Here is a 24,390-nt window from a genome sequence, read left to right on the forward strand (position 1 = left end):
CTCCATGTGGACTAGATTGAGCTTCCTCACAACATGGTTACTGGGTTCCAAGGGTGTCCTGAGAAAGGAAGTCAGGTGGAGACTGTGCTGCCTTTATTACCTAATCTCAAAAGATGTGCATTGTTACTTCTGCCATACTCCATTCATTGGGGCAGTCACAAAGTCCTGCCCAGGTTTGAGAGGAGGAGACAGACTCCATCTCTTGATTGGGAGTGTCCAGGTTCTATAAGAGCATATGAGGGCTTCCCTGGTGGCGCAGTGGTTAAGAATCCGCCTGCCAATGCAGGGGACGTGGGTTTGAGCCCTGGTCCGGGAAGATTCCGTATGCTGCGGAGCAACTAAGCCCGTGTGCCACAACTACTGAGCCTGCGCTCTAGAGCCCGCAAGCCACAATTACTGAGCCCACATGCCGCAACTACTGAAGCCCACGCGCCTAGAGCCCGTGCTCCACAACAAGAGAAGCCACTGCAATGAGAAGTCTGCGCACCGCAACGAAGAGGAGAACTCCCTTGGCGCAACTAGAGGAAGCCCGCGCGCAGCAACGAAGACCCAACACAGCAAAAAAATAAAAATAAATAATTTTTTAAAAAAAGATCCTACGAGGGAATTCACTGGTGGTCCAGTGGTTAGAACTGCAGGGGGCGCGGGTTCGATCCCTGGTTGGGGAACTAAGATCCCGCATGCCATGTAGCTTGGCCAAAAAAAAAAGAGCATATGAGACTGGAAATTTCGCTGAGATTATTTTCAAAAATAGAGTCTCCTTCAGCTGGGAAAATGTACTGCACTTCTAGTGGGAGGAATTGCAAAGTCACATGGTAAAGGGCAGAAATCCACGGAAGGTAAAGAATGGAGAACAATGCCATCTACCATATTTTTTCTTTACCATTTAATTTTCTTAAAATTATGTAAAAGTTTCATGTGATTCCAAATAAAACAAGGTGTATTGAGAGAAGTCTAGTTCCATCTTGTTGCCTTCCACTTTGTTCTCTGCCTTCCCTGATAAGAAACCATTTTTATCAGATTTTTCCATTGTTTCTTTTTGAAAATATGAGGAAAAATGTACATTTATTTACCTTTCTTTTTTATATAAAAGGTAACAGATTCTAAACACTATTCTATACTTTGCCTTTTTTTCACTTAATATATCCTGAAGATCTCCTCATAGCAGAATATAGAAATTCTCGTGATTCCTTTTTGCATCTGGGCACTGCTCTATCATGTGCACATGCTATGGTTTTCCCTTGGACATCAACCTGTGTCCAGGCTTTTGCTCTTACAAATAGCACCACAGTGAGGAACCTGGTATCTGTGTCATTTTGTATTTTTACCAGTGTATCTATGGGATATTTTGTGTTTTTTCCGCTGTATCTGTGGGATAGTTTCCTGTTGGATGCGGAAACAAAATGGTGAATGCACATTTTGCTATGTGTTGCCAAGCCTGAGGGGCAAGGGCAGAAGCTGGGAGCTAGTGAGGGGCTTGAACAGTATTCAGGTGTGAGAGGATGGTCACTGGACGAGAATGAGGAGGGGGCGATGGGGAGTGGGGAGGTGGGTGAGAGTGCTGAAAAGTGCTCAACTTCTGAATATATTCTGGCTGTAGAGTCAGCAGGATGGCTGAAGGGTTGGCTGTGAAGGGTTAGAAAAAGAAAGGAGTCAGGAGGACTCCTGAGTTTTGACCTGAGCATCTGGTGAACACTGGAGGCAACAAGGATGGGGTCTAAGATCAGGAGTTTTTTCCTGGACAGCTTGTGTTTTAGAGGCATCCAAGTGAGATGTTAAGTAGGCAGCTGGGTATTCTAGTCCCGGCTAAAAACATAAAGTAGCACTTCACCTGCAAATGCTTTAATGTTGATGCCACCTGGTTCCTACAAGCACTCTGAGAAAGAAATAAGGAAGAGGAATAAATTGAGGCCATACTGGAGTTCCAAGAGGGCAAGTCAAGTATGTTCAACTCAACAAGCATTTATTTTATCAAATGAAGTGCCAGAAATGAAAACATTCACAAGAGGCCTGGCATTAAATGCCAACTGGTGCCTGGTTCCTGCCCAGGGCTGAGGATATAAAGGTGAACAGGTAGATTAGCATCCCTGTTTCCTACTACAGAGAATCTTTGAGTTAAACTTGATTGAAGGTATGGTCTCTGCCCTCTGGGAGCTCTGACTCACTCATTGGGAGATGCTCAGAAAGCCCACTGTGGTCCATCCTTCTCATCTTCACACACAGCTGCTAAAATAGATACAGAATTTGAGCCTCAGACCAGAGAGTTTACTTGAAAGTTCCGGCCCATCCCACAGGCTCTCAGAATTCATTGCTGGTTGGGTCTGAAGCCCAGACCACCAGAGCCACAGAGAACACCCTCTCACTGTAGGAAGAGTATCACTGTTCCTTCTTAACCCTCACTTATGTTCATGAAACTCCAGGAAGGCTGGACTGTGGTGTGGGAGAGGGTTCCCTTGGCAGATTTTGGGGATTGGGAAGAGGGCAGGAGGGAGGGAGCTCCAGGTCTGGGGTTGCTGCTCTGGGGTGGTGATCTGCTCATGGGCATCTGGGGTAGAGATAACATAATTTGACTCTGTGATGTACATTTCTCTGGGCCCTGGGGCCCGGGTGCAGGCTGTGGCACACGGAGCTGGCTCCAAAGCCAGTGGACTGGAGTAGGTCTTTCCCAGTGGCCAAGCATTCTTCTCTGCTCCCCTCCTGTACTGAAGCACTTTTGCAAATGATAGTGCTTAGTGCCAACTGCCAGGGTGAGAGGGGCTTCCTGCCAGGGTGCTTTCAGGGAGCTGTGATGCAGGCTGAACCTGTGGAAGAAAGGAAGGAAGGGAAGAGACAGAACAGGGCAGCTTGCTCTAGATTCTCCCAACAGACCAGGTCTGCCCCCACCCTACCCTTTACTCCCCAGCTTTGTCAGGGTGTATGGTGGAGCCCCTCCAAGGATCCCTGCTCTCATTGGTACTTGGCACCTCCCTGGCCAGCATGGTGTACCCCTTAGATTGCCTGAGCTGAAACACAGACTGAGGGGCAGCAGGTACATGGCCTCTGTGCTGTCCCTACCCAGGTACCCAGTCAGGTATGAGGAACCCTGGGAAACACATCCAGGGCTCCAGGGACAGTTGTCACACTACCAGCTCCTTTTATTTTTTAAAAATATTTTAAAAATATATTCTTTTTCATATTCTTTTCCATTATGGTTTGTCACAGAATACTGAATATAGTTCCCTGGGCTATACAGTAGGACCTTGTTGTTTATCCATCCTATATAATAATTTGCCTCTGCTAATCCCAAACTCCAAATCCTTCCCTCCCTTACCCTCCCTCCCCCTTGACCAGGTCCTTTTCTAAATGGTAAGAACCTCCACACCCCTGAGTGTGGTGTGAGAAAGAAAAATGTCCTCCCTGTCCTCAATTCATAGAGCCTGGTGGGGACCCTTGGGGGCAACACTGCCCCTTTCAGTTGCCAAGACCTTGACTCCTGCTCAAGGAGTACCACTCCTGGTGGTGCTGAAAACCTGTTTTAAGTGGCATGATAAAAGAGGAAACCAGAAGCTTTGCCTTTTTGGAAACCGTCCTGTGTTCCCTGTACTCCCATATGAGCCCTTATTCTGGGACTCTCAGGCTGGTGTGATGCAGGGGCAGTGACCCCAGGAGTAATTAAGGCTGAGTCTCCTGGCAAGGTTTTCAGGGAACATGGGCCTTGGTCAGGCTCCCTCAGCTTCCTTTTCCTTAGTCCCTACTGGTGGCTCAGGAGAAACAAGACATTCAGATAAAGATGTACATAGCTTTTGGAAAGATAGTAACAATACTTAGTAATAATTGAGTGATTTTGCTTATACAGTATTTTTTCCTCTGTGTAGCTCTGGCCAATAGAGGGTCGGAATCACTGTTGAGGGATGGAAAGACTGAAGCCAGAGAGGTAATGGGCGTTTCCAAGAACCCCATAGCAAGGTGGGGCAGGACCAGGAGGAGGAGCCTGGACTGCCCACCCTGGCCTCTGTTCAGTGAATCTCCCTCGCTACTTTGGGATGAGGAAACTTCCATGTGTCCAGTAAAGGGATCAGACGTCCGGTGTGCAGCACTGGCCTGCTTGGTGCACTCTCTGCCCTTGGGTAGAGTGGGCTAGGGGTGGGGAGCAGGTGACAATCTCAGGGTGGCCTTGGGGGTATAAGGCTCCAGGGCCAGAAGAAAAGAGCCCAGCCCCCACTAGATGGAGTTTAGGGGCAAGGCCTCTGCTGCATTCTCTTCCAAACAACTCACTCTTGTAGAGCACTCACTCTGTGTCAGGCCCCAGAGGCCTCAGGGTTCAGTTGGGAACGAGGACAGAAGTCATTCAGTCTTTTTTTATGTGCTGGCATGGATGCAGGGAGTACCTTCTGAACAAGCCCACAAGCTCCAGGACCTTGTGGAGTGTACAGCCTTCAGGAATAAGACCCATGGCCACTTTTCAGAATCGGTATAAGCGATTCTGATAAAGGGTGCTGGTTGTTATTCCATGACCTGCCTTGGGGTTTAGACACCTAGGATCTATACAGCACCACCGACACCCTCCCCCGAAAAATTAATTTCTCCAGAAGCCCTGCTTTATCCCCAGGAAAGGCTTTGCTCCCAAACGGTTCTCATTCTGAGAATGCTGGTTCTTTGTCCAACATTTTTGTTCATTATTTATTTTTGTTCAGCGTTTGTTCATTCAACAAGCATTTATTAATCCTGCTGTGTATCTGGGTCTGTGCAGGCTCTGAGTTCACAGAGGAAATGCAGTAGTCAGTCTACTTGGATCCCACAGTCTGGGTCAGCATGAGAGACTCAGCCAAAGCCACAGTTCAGAGAAAGGAGCAGCAAAACTTCTTAGGTGCCCCCATGGGGGTCTCAGTGTACTGGTGTCCTGCCAGACTTTTTGTAGCTGGACAGGCCTGAGCCTCAGATGATGGCTGCTCGTACACACACACACATGCACACACACACACACACACACACACCCTCTGACCCTGTTACCTCCACACACACACACACACACACACACACACCCTGACCCTGTTACCTCCCGGTGCTCCAGGGACAGCCTAATGGCCAGGTTCCTGTCCTTAGCTGCTTAGACCTCCCTGTGGGCTCAGACGCTCCTGACCATGCTCTCCTTCTTGAAACTCCCTTCTTGGTTTTGTAGCATGTCCTTGTTTACTTGTCGGTCTTCTTTGTGGCACTGCTTGCTCTGTCTGATGAGGTCCCCAAGACTCAGCCCTCAGCCAAATCTCTTCTTCTCACTAGGCCTGCCCAAGGCTTCTACGCAAAAGGTGCTGTGTGCTGACGGCTCCCCAAACTCTCCAGCTCTGGTCCTCCCACTCCCAGTGGACATCTCCATATGGGCCATCACTATGCCATCACTTGCCCTCTCACCTCTCCCCTTTGGCTGAAATAGTGTTTAATGTTGGGTTAGCAGGACCCCTTTTCTTGGGAAAACTTGAGTCTGTACCACAATGGACTTAATCTGACATAAAGACTTTTTTGAGGACAGGAATGTCGATGATTTTGTTTGGTATCCATAAGAGATCTTAAACAGTCTTTTTTTTTTTTTTAATATTTATTTATTTGACTGCGCCGGGTCTTAGTTGCGGCATGCGGGATCTTTAGTTGTGGCAATGTGGGATCTTTTTTTAGTTGGAGCATGCGAACTCTTAGTTGTGGCTTGTAGGATCTAGTTCCCTGACCAGGGATCAAACCCGGGCCCCCTGCATTGTGAGCGTGGAGTCTTAGCCACTGGACCACCAGGGAAGTCCCTTAAACAGTCTTTTGTTTGGGAATGGAACCTCTTCCTAGGCCCAGGCCTGGGCTCCCCAGGTCGGTAGGAGCAGGTGAGCAGAGTGCAGATGGTCAAAGAACACTTCTGGTGGGAAATATCATAATCCAACTTGGACAGCCTTAAGTCAAAATGAGGGGGCCATATTATAAGATCAGAGTTGTGTCTTTCAGAACTCAAAAGTAGTTTATAGTCAGCTCTCAGATAGGGATGAGGACCAGGGAGATCATCTTCTCCTCCCAAATCTGCTTCTCTTCTTCTCCCTGCTGCTGCTTTCTGCAGCCTGGTGAGTCTGGCTTCTCACCAAACAGGCTGGTGGGAATCTTGGCAACTCACAGCTCACCCATCCCTCTCCCTGTTTTCCTTTCCCTCCCCCATTTCAGTTCTCCAGGGGAGAGACTCTGAGAGGCTCAGTGTGGGCCAGGGGCCAGCATCAGCTCTGATCCACAGTGCAGGTGGAGCCACATTGTACAATCTGCACAGGACGTCATTCCACCAGATTCCCCCACTAAGTGGAAAGCTTATGGTCCACCCACAAGGGTCATCTGTAGGATCCCTGCTGCTGGCCAGTGTGTCAGAGTGCCCCTTTAAAACCTCTTCCATGTGCAGCCCTTTTGACTCTATCTTACACCCTGGAGAACCTGGTATCCAGGTGAGACAGAAGGCCAGGTGGACCAGAGTGATTGCCAGGGCATGTGCCCCAAAGAGTGGTGGATGGCTCCTGGACCTGATTCTTTGCTTGTCCAGGAAGAGGAGAACATATTCCAGCAGCCTTGGGCTGACTCCACCCCATCCCCTCAGACTCCAATGGGCAGCTGCCTTTCACAGCAGCAGGCTTTCCTCCCAGAAGCCTGCTTCTGGGGTCCCCTTTTTTGCTTTGGGACCATAAGTGTGCTTCCTCTTTTCTACCCAACTGCTTTTGCTCTCCAGCCGGGTCCTGGTCTCTGGTCCCATTCTCTCTTCCATGAGCATACCATCACCATGGTATTGGAGCCTTTCCTGTGACTGTTGCCTTAGTCTAAAGGCTTGGTACTGGGGGTAGGAGCAGAAAGGGGCTTGCTCCCTCCTTTTCTCATGGTATAACAGTGCTGAGCAGCTGTGAACAGCTACTGGGGCTCACCCACCAGGCTTCCCAAGGGCAGGAACTCTGTCTAACCCTTTGAGAAACATTAGGGAGGGATGGGGCTCAGGGTCAGCCATGGTGAATTGCGGCCTCCCTGTGGAGAAGCCTTGCTTCTGGGTGGGCCCAGGTCGGTGGGCCCAGGTGTTTCTCCTGGAGTTGGAAGTTTGGTCTATCCTGTTGGGATCTCCTGTAAGGATGCAGCCAATTTCCCTTTTCTAAGCAGGTGTACAGCAAGGGCACCCTGGAGCAAGACCAGTAGCTCTCATCAGCATATCAGCTTGTGACAGGGCTCATAGGTAGTTCTTCCTTGCAACTTCGGCTTCAAGGTGAGCCTCTTAAAACCCTAGCAGCACAAGCCACACCTTTGGAAGCCAAGGCCAGGCCTCCAGACAGATGTAACAGAGACCCTGCTTCCCCCTCGCCCCCCACCCCTCCCCAGGACTGACCCCACTGTCCCGCCTATCTGGCTATGTTCCCTAAGGGAGGAGAGACGTGGAGAGGAGTGGGCGGGGGCAGGAAAGCCTGCATGGGGTGGCTTCCCTCCGGTGACCGTGATACCACTGATCAAGGTGCTAACTGTGTGGTTGCTTAGCATGACTGGGACAGGGGGAGCAAGTTTACTATATTTTCATCCGTGACTAGTGCACAGGTGGGCCCTGGGCTTGTGAGTACTCAGTAGGGTGGGGCATAGTGGGGGCTCCAAGAATAGTATGGACACTCAGCAGGGATTTCAGGAAGGGATCTTGCTGAGAGGTAGCTCTCAGCCCTCTTTGGGTCCTGCTACCCCCATGCTTCTCAGAGATCTTGCCTGAGCAGCAGTCTTGTTGCCAGTGAGGCTTGTTCTTTGTATTTGTTCCCATGCTCTTTTCTTGGCTTCCCTTTTTTATGTTACTCTCCCGACTCCTGATATATCCAGGTAATTTTGAGTTTTAACTTTGTTGATGAGACTCTTCTGGAATTAATAAAAATTATATAAGTAAGACATGAATATATTCTTGATGTAAATATTCAAACAATTCAATCATATATTGAGTAAAACTTCTATTTTCCTTTCCTTTTCTAGCATTATTACTTTTCTGTGTATATTTCTAAGATCTTTCTCCAAGCATTTATATTCATGAATCTGTTGTGTACATATACACACACTTTTTAAAAATAGATCAGTTTCATTTTCTGTAGTAGCAAACATTTAATCACCAAACAAAACTTGTGGACCTTGAGCACCCAAGGGCCATCACAGGCAAAATGTTAGGCTGCAATAATAAAGTAGCACCTACTCCAGAAATCAGTGCCCTAGGGAAGGGTGCACTGCCTAGGAGGGGCACAGAGTTAGACTTAGCCCCCTTTTCCTTGCTAAGGGTTAACAAAAAATGGGGCACAAAACTCTGCAGGGTCTGCACCACCAGAGGAAGCTGGTCGAGACAGGAGGGGATGGAAATTTGGAGTTGGCCAGGGTCTTCAGCCATTCACATTGAGCTACTTCTGAACTGTCCCTGAGAGTTCAGCATTTGGGATCAGGAATTGGTGGGCGATCTCCACCTCCATAGGTGACAGCAAAGGCAAGGGAAGGTGAACTGGAGCAGTGGGTTACCTGGACCTCTAGCCACCAGGCCCTGGTGCATGGGGTGCCCGCTGTGTATGGGGAATGCCACCGGCTGTGGCATCTTCCTCTCCTGTGATGCCAGGGCCTTAGGATTGCCTCGGCTCCCCAGGGCCACCTGAGCCACCAGGGCTTCCAGGACTACCTGGCCTGCCTTGGCTGTCGGTGCTACCTGCTGCACCCACTGCACTGGCCATGGCTTCTGCACCTTCCTCCACTGTGCTTGTGACTCCTTCACCATCTGACATCTTGAATCCGCCCACCCTCTCCACTGGCCGCTAAAAGATCAACACACATACTTTCTTAAAGAAATGGGATCACACTGAATATGTTGCTTTGCAGCCAGCTTTTTTTCACAGAACAGTATGGGGAGACATTTCTCCCTACCCCCCTCACTTCTCAAAGAATCAGCAGTTTGGGCCCTAGATAACTTTTTGTCACCTTGTCCCTTCCTGAATTGGAGCAATCCTTGTGCCTTTTGGAGTCTCTTGGCCACTCCTGTGTCCCAGGCATATCTCCAAGCAAGCTACCAGACCTTTGTCTAGCTGGACACGTACTTGCTCAGCCTTTGAGGGTAACGTGAGCTTGAGCAGCTCTGTGCAGGGGTAGGACAGTGCCCTTGTTCCTGAGGCTCTGCCTGTGAACTTCAGAGCGTTTCCAGGTTCTAATCTGTTTTTCCAGCTAGGGCTGTCTCCTGGATGCAGGGGTCCCTGCAAAATTCCTTTTTCTTCCCTGACATGTGGTGTGAATTCCTTTTCTCTATTCATACCTTCTGCAGGTTGCATTGCTCAGATTCACAATCATCTGAGTAGAAGACTGCTCGCAGGGCAGGGCCACTTACAGCATAAGGAATCATCTGTGCCGGCATCTTGCCTTTCTTTTTGGTCCCCATGGTGACCTGTATTAGTACACACTGCCTATGCCCCTTCAGAAACCCAACCCTGAATCTGAAGGAGGGTGGACCCCAATTCTCTAACCTCTTCCCACTAAAGGTTTTGGTGTTTGAAATTTGAAGATTTTTTTTAGTGCAGCCCAGCTCCATGTTGGATCAGACCTCTACTCCAGGGCAGAATAGTGCTTGGGGTCATTTATTCATTTAATAAATATTTATTGAGCACATACTACATGCTAAGGACTGTTCTAGGCAGTCCTTACTGTTGCCTATTAATCATGTCCTCCTCCCAAATTTCTTTGTTTTTGCTGGTTTCCTCACTGCTTATGGGAGGCTTTTGCCTCAGGAACATGAATTTCAAATTTCCAACCAAATAAATCACAAGAATTTTTCCCTGAGTGTTTACTCAAATTCTGTCCTACCAGGAGCATTTTATTCTCCTATGAAATGCCGAAGAAACAGGAGGCGTGTTTCCCAGAAACTGGCCTTGATGTGTTTCTGACGAGGCACTTAGTTTTAAGGAGTTGGGAGTGTTAGAGTAGGGTAGGGGGGCGCCTAAGTTCCCAGGCCAGGTCCCAGCCTCGCTGCCTGTTTTTCTGGTGCCCTTAAGCTGCTTAGTTTCTTTAATCTTTAGTCTTCTCATTGGAAAAAAATGGAAATGATAAGAGTACCCACCCTGCGTGGTTGTTAGGAGGTTGATTATGTAAAGGGTGAGTCTGGCACATGGAGTGAGCTGAGAGCCTGATGGTGCTAGGGGTGATGGTGTTAGTGGTCTGACTCCCACGAACGAAAGACATTGAAACCATTATGTATTTCATCAGTCAAGATTTTTTTTTAAAATATCACTTTTTATTTTCTAACTTTGTGAATGCTTAATACATTAGCACCATAGCACATGCTTACAGTTTAGAAATGAATATTGCATATTTGGGGGTATAGGCTCAGGTAGCATTTTTTTTTTTAATTGATTTATTTATTTTGGCTGTGCCTGGTCTTAGTTGCGGCACACGGACTTTTAGTTGCGGCATGCGAGCTCTTAATTGCAGCATGCATGTGGCAGGGATCCCTGACCAGGGATCGAATGCGGGCTGCCTGCATTGGAAGCGTGGAGTCTTACCCACTGGACCACCAGGGAAGTCCCTCAGGTAGTATTTTGAAATTCTTTTTTGAGATACAATTCACATAACATAAAATTCACCCAATTTTAAGTGTACCATTCAATGTTTTTTAGAACAGAATTGTACAACAAAAACTACAATCTAAATTTAAAACATTTTCATCACCCCCAAAAGAAACCTTGTATCCATTAACAGTCAATTCTTATTCTTCCCCACCCCCAGGCTTAGGCAGCCACTAATCTACTATCTGTCTCTACAGATTTGCCTATTCTGGACATTTCATGATTAAATAGAATCATGCAGTATGTGGTTTTTTGTGTCTGACTTCTTTCACTTAGCATGTGTTCAAGGCTCATCCATGATGTAGCATGTGTCAGTACTTCATTCCTTTTTATTGCCCAATAATATTCCATTGTATGGATATACCAAATATTATTCCCTCATAGGCTCATGAACATTTGGGTTGTTTCCACTTTTTGGCTTTGACTATTATGAGTAATTCTGTTATGAACATTTGAGTACAAGTTTTTCTGTAGACATATGTTTTAAATTCTTTTGGATGTATTCCTAGGAGTAAAATTGCTGGGTCATTTGGTAACTCTACATTTAACATTTGGAGAACTATTGGACTTTTTTCTAAAGTGACTGTACCATTTTACATTCCAAACAGCAGTGAATGATGGTTCCTTTTTTTTCCACATCCTTGCGAACATTTGTCATTATCTTTCTTTTTGATTTTAGCCATTCTAATGGGTGTGAAGTGGTATACATTGTGGTTTTGATTTGCATTCGCCTAATGACTAATGATTTGAACATATTTCATGTTATTGTTGTCTATGTCTTCTTTAGAGAAATATCTATTCAAATCCTTTGCCTATTTTTAAATTGGGTTGTCTTTTTATTGTTGAGTTGTAGAAGTTATTTGTATGTTCTGGATAATAGACTCTTGTCAGAGATTTGATTGGCAAGTATTTTCTCCCATTTTGTGATTTGTCTTTTTACTCTCTTAATGATACATTTACAGTAAAAAAAAAGTTTTTAATTTTGATATAGTCCTATTTACCTATTTTTTGGTCACTTGTGCTTTTGGTTCTGTATCTAAGAAACTATTGCCCAACCTAAGGTCATGAAGATTTTCTCCTATCTTTTCTTCTGAGTTTCACTTACATTTAGGTCTATGATCCATCAGAGTTAATTTCTATGTATGGTGTGAGGTAGGAGTCCAACTCCATTCTTTTGCATGTGGCTATCCCAGCACCATTTGTTGAAAAAACTGTTTTTTCTCTATTGTATTTTCTTGGCATCCTTATCAAAGATCAATTGACCATACACATATAAGTTTATTTCTGGACTCTCAATTCTATTCCATTAATCTATATGCTTATCCTTATGCCACTACCACACTGTCTTGATTACTGTTGTATTGTAGTAAGTTTTGAAATTGGGAAGTTTGAGTCCTCCAACTTTGTTTTTTCTCAAGACTCTTTTGACTATTCTGGATCCCTTACATTTCCATATGAATTTTGGAAAGGAGAGGCTTGTCAATTTCTGTGAAGGAGCCAGCTAGGATTTTGACACATTGCATTGAATCTGTAGATCAATTGGGGAATATTGTCATCTTTACAATATTAAGTTTGATGCATAAACATGGATGTCTTTCTATTTATTTAGATCTTTAATCTATTTCAACATTTTGCAGTTTTCAGTGTATAAGTCACATTTTTTGTTTGTTTAGGTTATTCCTAAGTATTTTATTCTTTTTGATGCTGTTGTAAATGGAATTGTTTTCTTAATTTCAGTTTTGTATTGTTCATTGCTAGTGTATGAAAATAAAATTGACTTCTGTATGTTGCTCCTGAATCCTGCAACCTTGCTAAACTAATTTATTGGTTTGAATAGTTTTTCAGTGGATTCCTTAGGACTTTACTATATTCAAGATCATGTCATATGCAAGTAGAGATAGTTTACTTCTTTCTTTTTTTTTTTTGGGCCACGCTGTGCAGCATGCGGGATCTTAGTTCCCTGACCAGGGATCGAACCTGTGCCCCCTGCATTGGGAGCATGGAATCTTAACCACTAGACCGCCAGGGAAGTCCCTACTTCTTTCTTTATAATATGACTGCCTTTTATTTATTTTCCTTGCCCAATTGCTCTGGTTAAGACTTCCAGTACTATGTTAAATAAAAGTGGTGAAAGTGGACATCTTTGTCTTGTTCCTGATCTTAGATGGAGAGTTTTAGTCTTTTACCATCGAGTATGATGTTAGCTGGGTTTTTTTCATATATGGCTTTTATCATGTTGAGGAAGATTCCTTCTGTGCTTAGTTTATTCCTAAATCAGCTTTTATCATGAAAAGATACTGAATTTTGTAAAATGCTTTTTCTGTATCAGTTGATGTGATCATGTGTTTTTTTTCTTCATTCTATTAATATGGTATATTACATTGATTGATTTTCAGATGTTCAACCATGCTTGTATTCCAGAAGTAAATCCCATTTGGTCATGATGTATAGTCCTTCTAATAGGCTGCTGAATTCGGTTTGCTGGTATTTTCTCGAGGATTTTTGCATCTATATTCATAAGGAGATTGACTTGTAGTTATTTTTTCTTGTAGTGTATTTGTTGATATGAATTCTTTTTCAGTGTTAGAGTTTACCAGTGAAGCCATCTGGACCCGGACTCTTCTTTGTTGGAAGTTTTAAAATGACCAATTCAGTCCCTTTACTTGTTATAGGTCTATTCAAATTTGTTTCCCCTTGAGTCTGTTTTGGTAGTTTGCATCTTTCTTGGAATTTGTCCATTTCATCTAAATTACCAAGGGCGGGCTTCCCTGGTGGCGCAATGGTTAAGAATCTGCCTGCCAATGCAGGGCACATGAGTTCAAGACCTGGCCCGGGAAGATCCCACATGCTGCGGAGCACCTAAGCCGTGCATCAGAACTACTGAGCCTGTGCTCTAGAGCTCACGAGCCACAACTACTGAGCCTACATGCTGCAACTACTGAAGGCCGCACCGCTAGAGCCTGTGCTCCGCAACAAAAGAAGCCATCGCAATGAGAAGCCCGCGCACTGCAACAAAGAGTAGCCCCCGCTAGCTACAACTAGAGAGAGCCTGCGCGCAGCAATGAAGTCACAACACAGCCAAAAATAAACTAATTTAAAAAATAAATTAATTAAAACATTTAAAAAGTAATAAAATAAATTACCAAGGGCATATGATGTTCATAGTATTCTCTTGTAATTCTGTTTATTTATTTAAGGTCAGTAGTGGTGTCCCTCTTTCATTTCTGGTTTTAGTCATTTGACCTTTTCTCTTTTTTCTTTATCAAAAGAATGTTTTTTTGGTTTTGTTGATCTTTTCAAAGAAAGAGAATTTTATTTCCTTGATTTTCTCTCTTGTTTTTCTATTTTCTGTTCATTTACTTATGTTCTAATTTGTATTGTTTCTGTCATTGTACTTGTGTTTACTTTGCTCTTTTTCTACCTATTAAGGTGGAAGTTTAGGTTATTGATTTGAGGTCTTCTTTTGAATATAGGTGTTTACAGCTATAAATTTCTCTCTGACCATTGCTTTTGCTGCATCCCATATATTTTGACATGCTGTGTTTTCATTTTCATTTCTCTCAAAGTATTTTCTAATTTCCCTTGTGATTTCTTCTTTGACCCATTGGCTATTTAGGAGTGTATTGTTTAACTTACACTTATTTGTGAATTCCCTAAATGTCTTTCTGTTATTGATTTCTTTTTTTTTTTTGGCTGCGTTGGGTCTTCGTTGCTGCACGCGGGCTTTCTCTAGTTGCGGCGAGCAGGGGCTACTCTTCGTTGCGGTGTACTGGCTTCTCATTGCGGTGGCTTCTCTTGTTGAGGAGCCAAAAAATTAAAAATAAAAAGGTACTGAGGTCTCCAATTATTGTTGTCGAATTTTCTATTTCTCCCTTTAATTCTGTCAGTTTTTGCTTCATGTATTTTGGCACTCTGTTTCTAGGTGTATTTATGTTTATGTATATATGTATATATGTTTATAATTGTATATAATTAGATATTGTATATTGATTGTATATAATTATAATAATTGTATATAATTTAAATCTTTCTAATGAATTGAGTTTTTAAAATCGATCTTTATCTTCAGTAACATTTTTCTGTTCTACAGTCTATTTTGTCTAATATCAGTATAGCCACTCCAGCTCTCTTATGGTTGCTGTTTGTGTGATAATATTTTCCCATGAAAAAAATTTTAAGCTATTTATGTCTTTGACTCTAAAATGTGTCTCTTATAGATAGCATATAGTTGGATTTTAAAAATCAAGTCTAATAATCTCTGTCTTTGATTCGATTGTTTAATTGATTTTTATTTAAGTGATGTTATTGGTATAGTTTGATTTACATCTGCTAATTTGCTTTTTGTTTTCTATATGTCTCATTGCTTCTTTATTCCTCTTTTCTTCCTTTACTGCCTTCTTTTGTATTAAGTGGACACTTTCGGTTTAACATTTTAGTTCCTCTGATGGTTTTTAAATTATATAGGTTTAGATTATTTGTCTAGTAGTTGCTGTAAGACTTATACAGTATACATCTTTGTTTGTCAGAATCTGCTTCAGATTTATGCTTACTTAATTCCATTGAAATATAGAAACATTACTCTTATACAGTTCTATTACTTTTCCCCCTTTTTGTGCTATTAGTGTTATACACACTATATCTATATATATTACAAACATAACAGTACATCATTATAATTATTACTTTATATGATATTATGTAATGTTATATACAATCTTATATAGACCTTTTAAAGAAGCTGAGAGAAAAAGGGGAGAAAGTATATATTTGTGGAGTTTGTTATATTAACTTTCTTATTTACTACTTCTTATTCTCCTCATTTTTTCCTGTGGATTCTAGTTACTAGGTGATGTCATTTCCCTACTTCAATACAGCTTTGTTCCCACCCACCTCTTTGGTGCTCTTTTTGTCAGACATATTACATTTCTATACATTATAAGCTCAACAACACATACAGTTTTATGCAATTGCCTTTTTATCAGTTAAGAGAAGAAATATGCAATTATACTTTCTTTTATGCTTACTTACGTAATTACCTTCACCAGCACTCTGTTGTTTTGTGTGTGTGAATTTGAATTACTGTGTGGTATCACTTGTTATCTGCCTGAGGAATTTATTTTTTCTTTATACCCTTAGTTTTACTGAGGTATAATTGACCTTTATTATTTCTTGTAAGGCAATTTGCTATCAACAGTTTTTTTCTGCTTTTGTTTATCTGCGAATGCTTTATTTTGCCTTCATTTAAAAAATATCTGTTTTTCCAGAGATTTTTAAGCTCACTTTATATTTGTTATTAAAGATTGTTGACTCTGATAAGGTTGAGCACCAAAGGCACAGAGTAATATTATGAAATATCAACACATTTCTTATTCACAGTTTTTAAAAACTGTTAAAAATGTTTAAAAATTTTTTTAAATAGCAAGCCAATAGAGTAGGGTAATTTGAGACATATTTTTTTTTTTTGACATATTTTTTTTAATTGAAATTATTGTAGATTCATATGTGGTTTTAAGAAACAATACAGAGACATTCCTCTTACATTTTGCCCAGTTTCTCCCAGTGGTAAAACTGTAGTATATCACAACCAAGATATTGACATTCATACAATCCACCAATCTTATTCAGATTTCCCTAGTTTTACTTGTACTCATTTTATGTGTGCTTATTAATTAAGGTATACAATTTTATCACCTGAACAGATTTGTGTACCCACTACCACAGTCAAGATTCTGATCAGTTCCAACCACAAGGATCTCTTGTGTTGTCCTTTTATAACTACATCCAGCCTCCCTCCTGCCCCTTCCCTCTATTTCATCCCTAATCCCTGGCAACACCAGTCTGTCCTCCATTTTAAATGTTCTGTCATTTCAAAAATGTTGCACAAGTAGAATCATACATAACCTTTTGGGGTTGGCTTTTTTCACTTTTTTTCACCTATAATTCCATACAGATTTGTCCAAGTTGATGTGTCAACCAATAACTCATTCCTTTTTATTGCTGCATAGTACTTCATGGTATGTATGTACCACAGTGTGTCCAGCCATTCATTGTTGAAGGACATCTGAGCTGACTCCAGTTTTGGTCTGTTACAAATAAAGCTTTTATGAACATTCATGCACAGGTTTTTTAAAAAAAATTAATTTATTTGTTTATTTTTGGCTGCGTTGGGTCTTCGTTGCTGTGCACGGGCTTTCTATAGTTGTGGCGAGCGGGGGCTCCTTTTTGTTGCGGTGCGCAGGCCTCTCATTGCAGTGGCTTCTCTTGTTGCGGAGCATGAGCTCTAGGCACGTGGGCTTCAATAGTTGTGGCTCATGGGCTCCAGAGCGCAGGCCCAGTAGTTGTGGTGCACGGGCTTAGTTGCTCCGCTGCATGTGGGATCCTCCCGGACCAGGGATCGAACCCGTGTCCCGTGCATTGGCAGGTAGATTCTTAACCACTGCGCCACCAGGGAAGCCCCCATGCACAGGTTTTTATGTGAACATAAGTTTTCATTTCTCAGGGATAAATGCCAGGAATGCAGTGGCTGGGTCATTTGACAGTTGCATGCTTAGTTTTTAAAGAAACTACCAAACTGTTTTCCAGAGTGGCTGTACCATTTACATTTCTACCAGCAGTATGCGAGTGATCCAGTTTCTTTGCATCTTTTCCAGCCTATGGTATTGTCATCATTTTTTAGTTTAGTTATTCTGATCGTCATTGTGGTTTCAATTTGCATTTCCCTAATGGCTAATGATGTTGAACATCTTTTCATATGCTTCTTTGCCATTTGGTCTGTTCGTGTCTTTTGCCCACTTTCTAATTAATTTTTTTTCTATTGAGTTTTGAGGGTTCTTTATATGTTCTGGATACTAGTCCTTTATTGGATATGTATTTTCAAATACTTTCTCTTACTCTGTAGCTTTTCTTCTCATTCTCTTACATAGGCTTTTACAAAGCAAAACTTTTAAAATTTGGTGAAGTCCAGTTTATCAATTTTTCTGTAATGGATCATACTTAAAGTATCAAATTTAAGAACTCTTTGCCTAGCTAGATCTTGAAAATTTTCCTGACATTTAAGTTTATTGTCCATTGTGAATTAGTTTTATATGAAGTCTGAGGCTTAGGCCAAGGTGGTGGTGTTGTTGTTGTTTTCCAGTCTTTGGATGTCTAACTCCTTCAATACCATTTGTTGAAAAGGCTATCCTTCCTCAATTGGTTGGTTTTGCACCTTTGTAAAAAGTCAGTTGAGCATATTTGTGTGGATCTATTTCTGAATCCTTTATTCTTTCCATTAGTTTATGTGTCTATCCTTCTACTAATACCACACTGTCTTAATTCATATAGTTATATAGTAAGCCTTAATATTGGATAGAGTTAATTCCTCCCGCTTTACTCTCCTTTGACAAGATTATTTTCATGTTCTAGGTCCCATGCTTTTCCATATAAATTTTAGAGTAAGTTTGTCTATGTCTATAAAAACTATTGGAATTTTGATAGGAATTGCATTAAACCTATAGATCAATTTGGGGAGAATTGACATCTTTTCTATGTTGAGTATTCTAGTTCATGAGGATAGTATGCTCTTCCATTTATTTAGGTCTTCTTTGGTTTCCTTCCTCAGCATTTTGAAATTTTCAGCTACAGATTCTATAAATGTTTTTAAGGGTATACCTAAGTGTGTTATTTTCTTTGGAGTGATTGTACGTGGTATTGTGTTTTTACTTTTGATTTCTCCATGTTTATTGTTAGTATATAGAAATGGAATTGATTTTTATATATTTATTTAGTGTCTTGCAACCTTGCTGAACTTATTTAATAGTTCTATGATTTTTTTGTAGATTCCTTGGGATTTTTAATGTAGATAATAATGTCATCTGCAAACACATACAGTTTTATTTCTTCCTTTCCAATCTGTATGTTTTTTATTCCTTTTACTTGCCTTATTACAGCAGCTAGAACTTGCAGTACTATGTTAACTAAGAGTGATGAGGGAGTGGCTGGAAGGGAGGGCTGGACTGAGGGACGTCCAGACATCAGGTTGAGTGGGGTGGTGAGACCAGAGGTCAGAGGGATTGGAATGGCAGGCAGGATTTGGACTTGAGTTTGTTAGGAAAATTCTTCTGGCTACTGTATGTGACATTCGTGGAGGAGGGGAGCCTGGAGCCCGGGAATGTGTAGAGGCTATAGTCACCACCCAGAGCCCCATCTTGGAGCCAGTGACAGAGATTGTTGAACATGGGTTTGAGACAGAAGAATGGCCTGTGAGGCGTGAGGAAAGAGTAGGTGAGGAGCCATCTTTAAGACTAGATCAAGGCAGGACAAGAAGCCCCAGTTCATTTTCCTCGCCCCTGTGATGTAGTCAGTGACCAATGGCAGAAACCAACTCTGTATCAGAAAAGCTCCTCTGGGAGAGCAGAGAGGAGAGTAAGTTCTCCAAGAGGAAGGAAAGTAGGGAGGTTCCTGGGCTCCAGAAAAAGGAAGCCATGGTGGGGGGGTAACCTGGAAGTATGGCCAGGAAAATTGGAGGGACCGAGGAAGTGGTCTGCAGTGCAGGTGGCAACCATCCGAGCTGCCTGAACATCACACATGAGACCTTCTCCCTGAAGGTTCTGCAGAAGTTAAAGAGGTCCTTACTTGTACTGCTGGGCATGGCAGTGTCCAATGGGCTCAGCTCTGCTTTCCTTTCTGAGGCCTCGTGAGATATGTGAGTGACCAGAAGCCTAGAAAGATCTTAGTAAGAGCATGGTTTCTTGGAGGTTGGTCTTCTGAGTGTAACACCTGTTCCAGTGCTATCTTGTGGCTCTGTGTCTTGGCCAAAAAATTTGAGGGTGAAGCTAAGTCCAGAGCTGCAAACAGAGGCCAAGGCTCTGATGGTAGTCCCTGGGGCAGAGTCTCCTGGATGTCATCTTCCTCACTGAAGTCGCTCCATGATGTCTCAGAGTGAAGGCTGAGTCTCAGTCTAGCCTGGTTTATATCCAGTCTCAGAAAGACACCAGACAGTTTTCCAATTTTTTGTGTATATCAATCACTAGCATTGTTTGTTTCTGAAGAATTTATACTTTTATTTCTCAATAGGAGGTAATTATTAGATTTCTTAAAAATGTGGGATTTGTTTAAATGAGTCACAGCATTTGGCTGAAATAGAGAGGACTCCGTCTGTTGCTTTTGCGTGGTCTCCAGTTCTGTTCTCTGTGACTAAGCTATAAGGGAAGCAGGAGAACTTGGTGTTCTGTGAGCTAACCATGACTGACTGTCAGACACAAGCCTCACCAAGTAAAGATATGGGAAAGAGGACCCTGTTTCCTGAGAGCTTCTCAACTTGAGATCTCTGCAATTAGTCACTGTGTTTGGGTGAGACGGGGTTGGGGGCAGGAGCCAAGGGCTCTTTGTCCACTGACCTCTGGCTCTTTCATTAGTGACAGGTCTTTCTCATGTGCAGAGTGAAAGAACAGGTATGCTGTGAGTCAGGGGCACAGCACATGAGATTCTCACACCCCTGCAGCTCCTGTGAGGGGTAGCTGCTCTGTGGGTGGGGCGAGTTGCTCCCAGAGCTTTGTGCTCAATCAGCAGATTGGCCTGCCCTGCTTAGCTGCTCACGTACCTGCCTCTCACTGGGCAGCTGGGGCCTGGCCTTCCGCACCCACTGGAGGGGCTGGGCCCATACAGTCATGCCTCGCCTCTGCTGGCTCCTCCAGGACCAGCAGCCTGGGAACTCTTGAGCGGCACAGGTGCTACTCCACTGCTCTCCTCTTCTGCTCTAGCCCTGGAGACCTTGTTCTGAGCTGTCACAGGAAGTGCCCTTTCCTCTGTGACTCAGCCTCATCTCTGCCTGTAGGTGGTGTGCTGCCTGGCTAGTGTGTAACCTCAGTGGACTCCTCCTCCTGTGGGGCCAATTGTAGTGGCTGTGTGGTCCTGTAAGCAGATGCCACCAGCTTTGCCTGATTCCTTCTTCCCAACTACACAGGGTGTATCACAGGAGTTGCCTGTCTGTTTATTTATTTATTTATTTATTTATTTATTGGCTGGATCGGGTCTTAGTTGCGGCACGTGGGATGTTTGGCTGCGGCGTGCGGGCCCTTCGTCATGGTGCACAAGCTCTTCATTGAGGTGCGCAGGCTTCTCTTTAGTTGTGGCGCGCGGGCTCAGTAGTTGCGGTGCATGGGCTCTCTAGTTGTGGCACGTGGGCTCCAGAGCATGTGGGCTCTGTAGTTGTGGTGCACGGGCTTAATTGCCCGGCGACATGTGGGATCTTAGTTCCCTGACCAGGGATCGGACCAGCGTCCCCTGCATTGCACGACGGATTCCTCACCACTGGACCACCAGGGAAGTCCCAGGAGTTACCTGTCTATATTGGCACCCTAGGCAACACAGTCCTGCCAGGATGCATCGTGATTACCGAATTAGCAAGTGACCAGAGCCTTTTCCAGGAGTGAGCCTCGTGTGAGGAGTGCTGAGTGGACCCCGCTCCACTGCTGGAGACAGCCCAGAAGCCATTCCCTACAGTGATACCAGTAGCTCTGAAGGCCCAGGGAGATAGATTTCTGTTGGCCATTCTTTTAGCAGGTTTTTGGTGAGCCATACTGTCACTCTGTGCTGAAACTCCAGATCCGACTCAGCCCAAAAAAGTGCTCAGCTGACCTTGCCAGCTCCCAGCGAGTGCAGAGGCCCCCACCCCAACAACCCCTTCATTTTGGGTTAAGTGTTTCCCTTTCCTGGTACATCCATGAAGCAACTTCTCCTTCCCAGCAACGAGCACCAGTTTGCTTTGACCCTGTGAGGGGTCTGTGCAACACCCTGTGGCTGGTGTTCGGACCACTAGCCTCGGACTGGGCCTACACCGGCCTCCCTGGTTTGCTCTAGCTTCCTTAACTGTAGCACAATAAGATATTCTAGGCTTAACAATTCTGCCCCTGGCTTTGTTCCCCTGACAATGATCCTGAGGATCATCCTACAGCAGTCCTCAGAGACCTTCCTCATCCCTTTTCACAGCTGTGGAGAATTCCATTATGTTGTTGGACCACAGTGTTATTCAGCCAACTCCTACGGAGGACTTTGGGGTTGTTTCCTGAGCTTTGCTGTCACAAATCGTCCCAAGATGAATTTCCAAGTGCATGTATCTTTTTTATTTATATGTGTAACCATCACCTCCATCTAGTTCTAAAACATTCTCTTCACCCCAAAAGAAAACCCCATACCCATGAAGCAGTTGCTCCCCATTTCTTCCTCCCCCAGCCTCTAGCAACTAGTAGTCTGCTTTCCCTCTCTATTAATTTACTTATTCTAGATATTTCATGCAAATGAAATCATAAAATATGTAGCCTTTTGTGTCTGGCTTGTTTTTTTCCTTTTATAAATTTATTTATTTATTTATTTATTTTTGGCTGCGTTGGATCTTTGCTGCTGAGCGTGGGCTTTCTCTAGTTGTGGCGAGCGGGGGCTACTCTTCCTTGCGGTGCGCGGGCTTCTCATTGCGGTGGCTTCTCTTATTGCAGAACACGGGCTCTAAGCATGTGGGCCTCAGTAGCTGTGGCACGCGGGCTCAGTAGTTGTGGCTCGCAGGCTCTAGAGCACAGGCTCAGTAGTTGTGGCACACAGGCTTAGTTGTTCCGCGGCACGTGGGATCTTCCTGGACCAGGGCTCGAACCTGTGTCCCCTGCATTGGCAGGCGGATTCTTAACCACCGAGCCACCAGAGAAGTCCCTCCATTCCTTTTTAAGTCTGAATAACATTCCATTGTATGTATATACCACATTTTGTGTATCCATTTTCCCATCCATGGGCTTTTGGGTTGTTTCCACCTTTTGGCTGTTATGAATAATGCAGGGATCCTTGAGTCTCAGCAGCCTGGTGGACAGGTAGAGCAAAGACATGTAGACAGGCACTGGGATGAGGTGCGGAGGCTCGGGAAGGAGTCCAGAAGCAAGGTCTGCTCCCATGCACCAGGGTGTTTGCGTGGCTTTCCTCAGGTCCCCTCTTCTGAGGGTCATCCCCCTCCTTCCTCATTTGTATTGTTCTGAACGAGTCAGGCTTATCCATTTGTCTTCTTGGTCTTTGCCTGTCTCTGCACCATAAGGCAAGTTCCATGAGATGAGTGGCCTTGTTTGCCTTGCTCACTGCTAGGTAACCAACATCTGCAGTGCAGCCCAGTGCCAGGCACCCTGGAGCTCTTGATAAAAAGGATCTAATGTTCGGTGAAGCCTCACACTTGTGCTGCCGTGGCTGCCATTGTAGCCTTAACCCCTTTTGTCTCCCCAGCTTGCATTTGGATCTGCACTCACCACGTCCTCTGTCCAAGTCATCCCAAACTATCCTGGGTCCCCAGCACCTTCTCAGACATTCCCCCCACCTTCTGCCAGGTGAGAGCCTGGCTATGCCTGAGGTTGCAGCATTCCCCTCAGCCCCTCGGCAGGGCTCTGCAGACCCACACTCACTCGCATGTCCCTCCTGGCCAGGGGGCCTTTGGGGCTGCATGAGCCTGGCCCTCAGACCCTGGTCCTTCCTCTCTTGTCAGCCACAGGCCATATGGTTCTACCACTTTCTCTCCCTCGGCCTTGCTGGCTGGACCTCTCATTACTTCCCACTTCCCTAAAGATTTTGGCATCAGAATCCCAGGCTTCCTGCCCACTCCCCTTGCTGTAAGCCAGGGAAGGAAGGAAGGGAGGAAGGAAAGAGCTAATGTTTTTCTCAGTGCCTACTGTGCACCTGGCATTGCTCTTCCTCAGACTGGGGTGACCCTCGCCGCTCTGTTGGCTTAGGCTGACCTGGGCACTCTTGGCGGGGACGCAGGGCTGGGCTAGTCCCTCAGGGCATTTGCCCTTCCCCTTGGGAGCAGACCTCCTGGACAGGGTCTTACTCATTACTCAGGGCTGTAACTCCATGCGCCATGAAAAGTGTGGTCATACATGTGCTGATGTGCTCACACACATAACCTTGCATACACGTGTGAGCACACGCACGTGCCCCACACTCACACATGCGCAGGTACACTCACACAGCGTCTCATCAGACTTTTTTCTCGGGTCTTAATCACCACCCTCAGACTCACATTTTCCTTTTGAGTACATCTGTCTTAATGGATTTTAAGCACAGGTAGCTGAGTTTAACACTCTCGACATGTGAACACGTTTCAGGTAGGAACATGGGCATCCCTGAGCCTCTGCTGGTCAGATGCTGAGCCCTGGGAAGGGGAAGAGAGTAGGGAAGGGAGCTCCTGGTGGTCAGTCCGAGGGAGGACCTCTCCTGGTCAAGGGTCCCACCTGAAAGGGACTTTTGCTCCTTGGATGGAAGGTTCTGGCCTTAGGCCAGGCCCAGGGAGCCTTGCAAGAGAGTTAGCTACCCCATGGCAGCCTGGGCAGTGGGGTGTGTGAGGGTCAGCTCCTCAAGCAGGAGGAAAGAATAGGCACATGGGGTGAGGAGGGGTGGGGTGAGGGAGCACTTCCTGCAGGAGGCCTCCCTAGCCTCTCATGTTATTGGGAAATCTCTACCAGTGGCAGGCAAAGCTCCCTGAGAGACTCATAGGTGAAACTCCAACAGGAGGGATCTAGAAAGGAACCCTCAGCACATTCCTGGCCCTCACAGTCTAAGGGAGAGGGAGGCTTAGGAACCAAAGTGCCACAGATAGATATTAGATTTCTCGTTCTGAGTTAGATCCCTCAGAAGTGAAGGGCAAGAGGACCACAGAGGAAAGACTACGGAGTTGGCAAAAAGGGAAAAGGAGCCTCCATGCATGTACATTTTAGGCTGACAGGGAAGGTGGAACAGTGGGCACAGTGCTGTTGAAGGCTGGAAGGGTGGTGGGTGGCTTTCCTTTTACAGTGTCCTTTAATGA

General features: G+C 44.6%; 1 protein-coding gene across 1 annotated transcript in view; it reads left to right on the forward strand.

Moving 5' to 3' along the window:
- Positions 1–24,390, forward strand: part of BSN (bassoon presynaptic cytomatrix protein) — an 87,946-nt gene that overhangs the window by 10,769 nt on the left and 52,787 nt on the right. The window contains exon 2 of the mRNA XM_061196820.1: positions 12,602–12,613. Within this exon, the coding sequence (XP_061052803.1) occupies positions 12,602–12,613 (12 nt within the window). The remainder of the gene's footprint in view (positions 1–12,601; positions 12,614–24,390) is intronic.

Source organism: Eubalaena glacialis, chromosome 7, assembly GCF_028564815.1.
Source record: "Eubalaena glacialis isolate mEubGla1 chromosome 7, mEubGla1.1.hap2.+ XY, whole genome shotgun sequence".
Classification (NCBI taxonomy): domain Eukaryota; kingdom Metazoa; phylum Chordata; class Mammalia; order Artiodactyla; family Balaenidae; genus Eubalaena; species Eubalaena glacialis.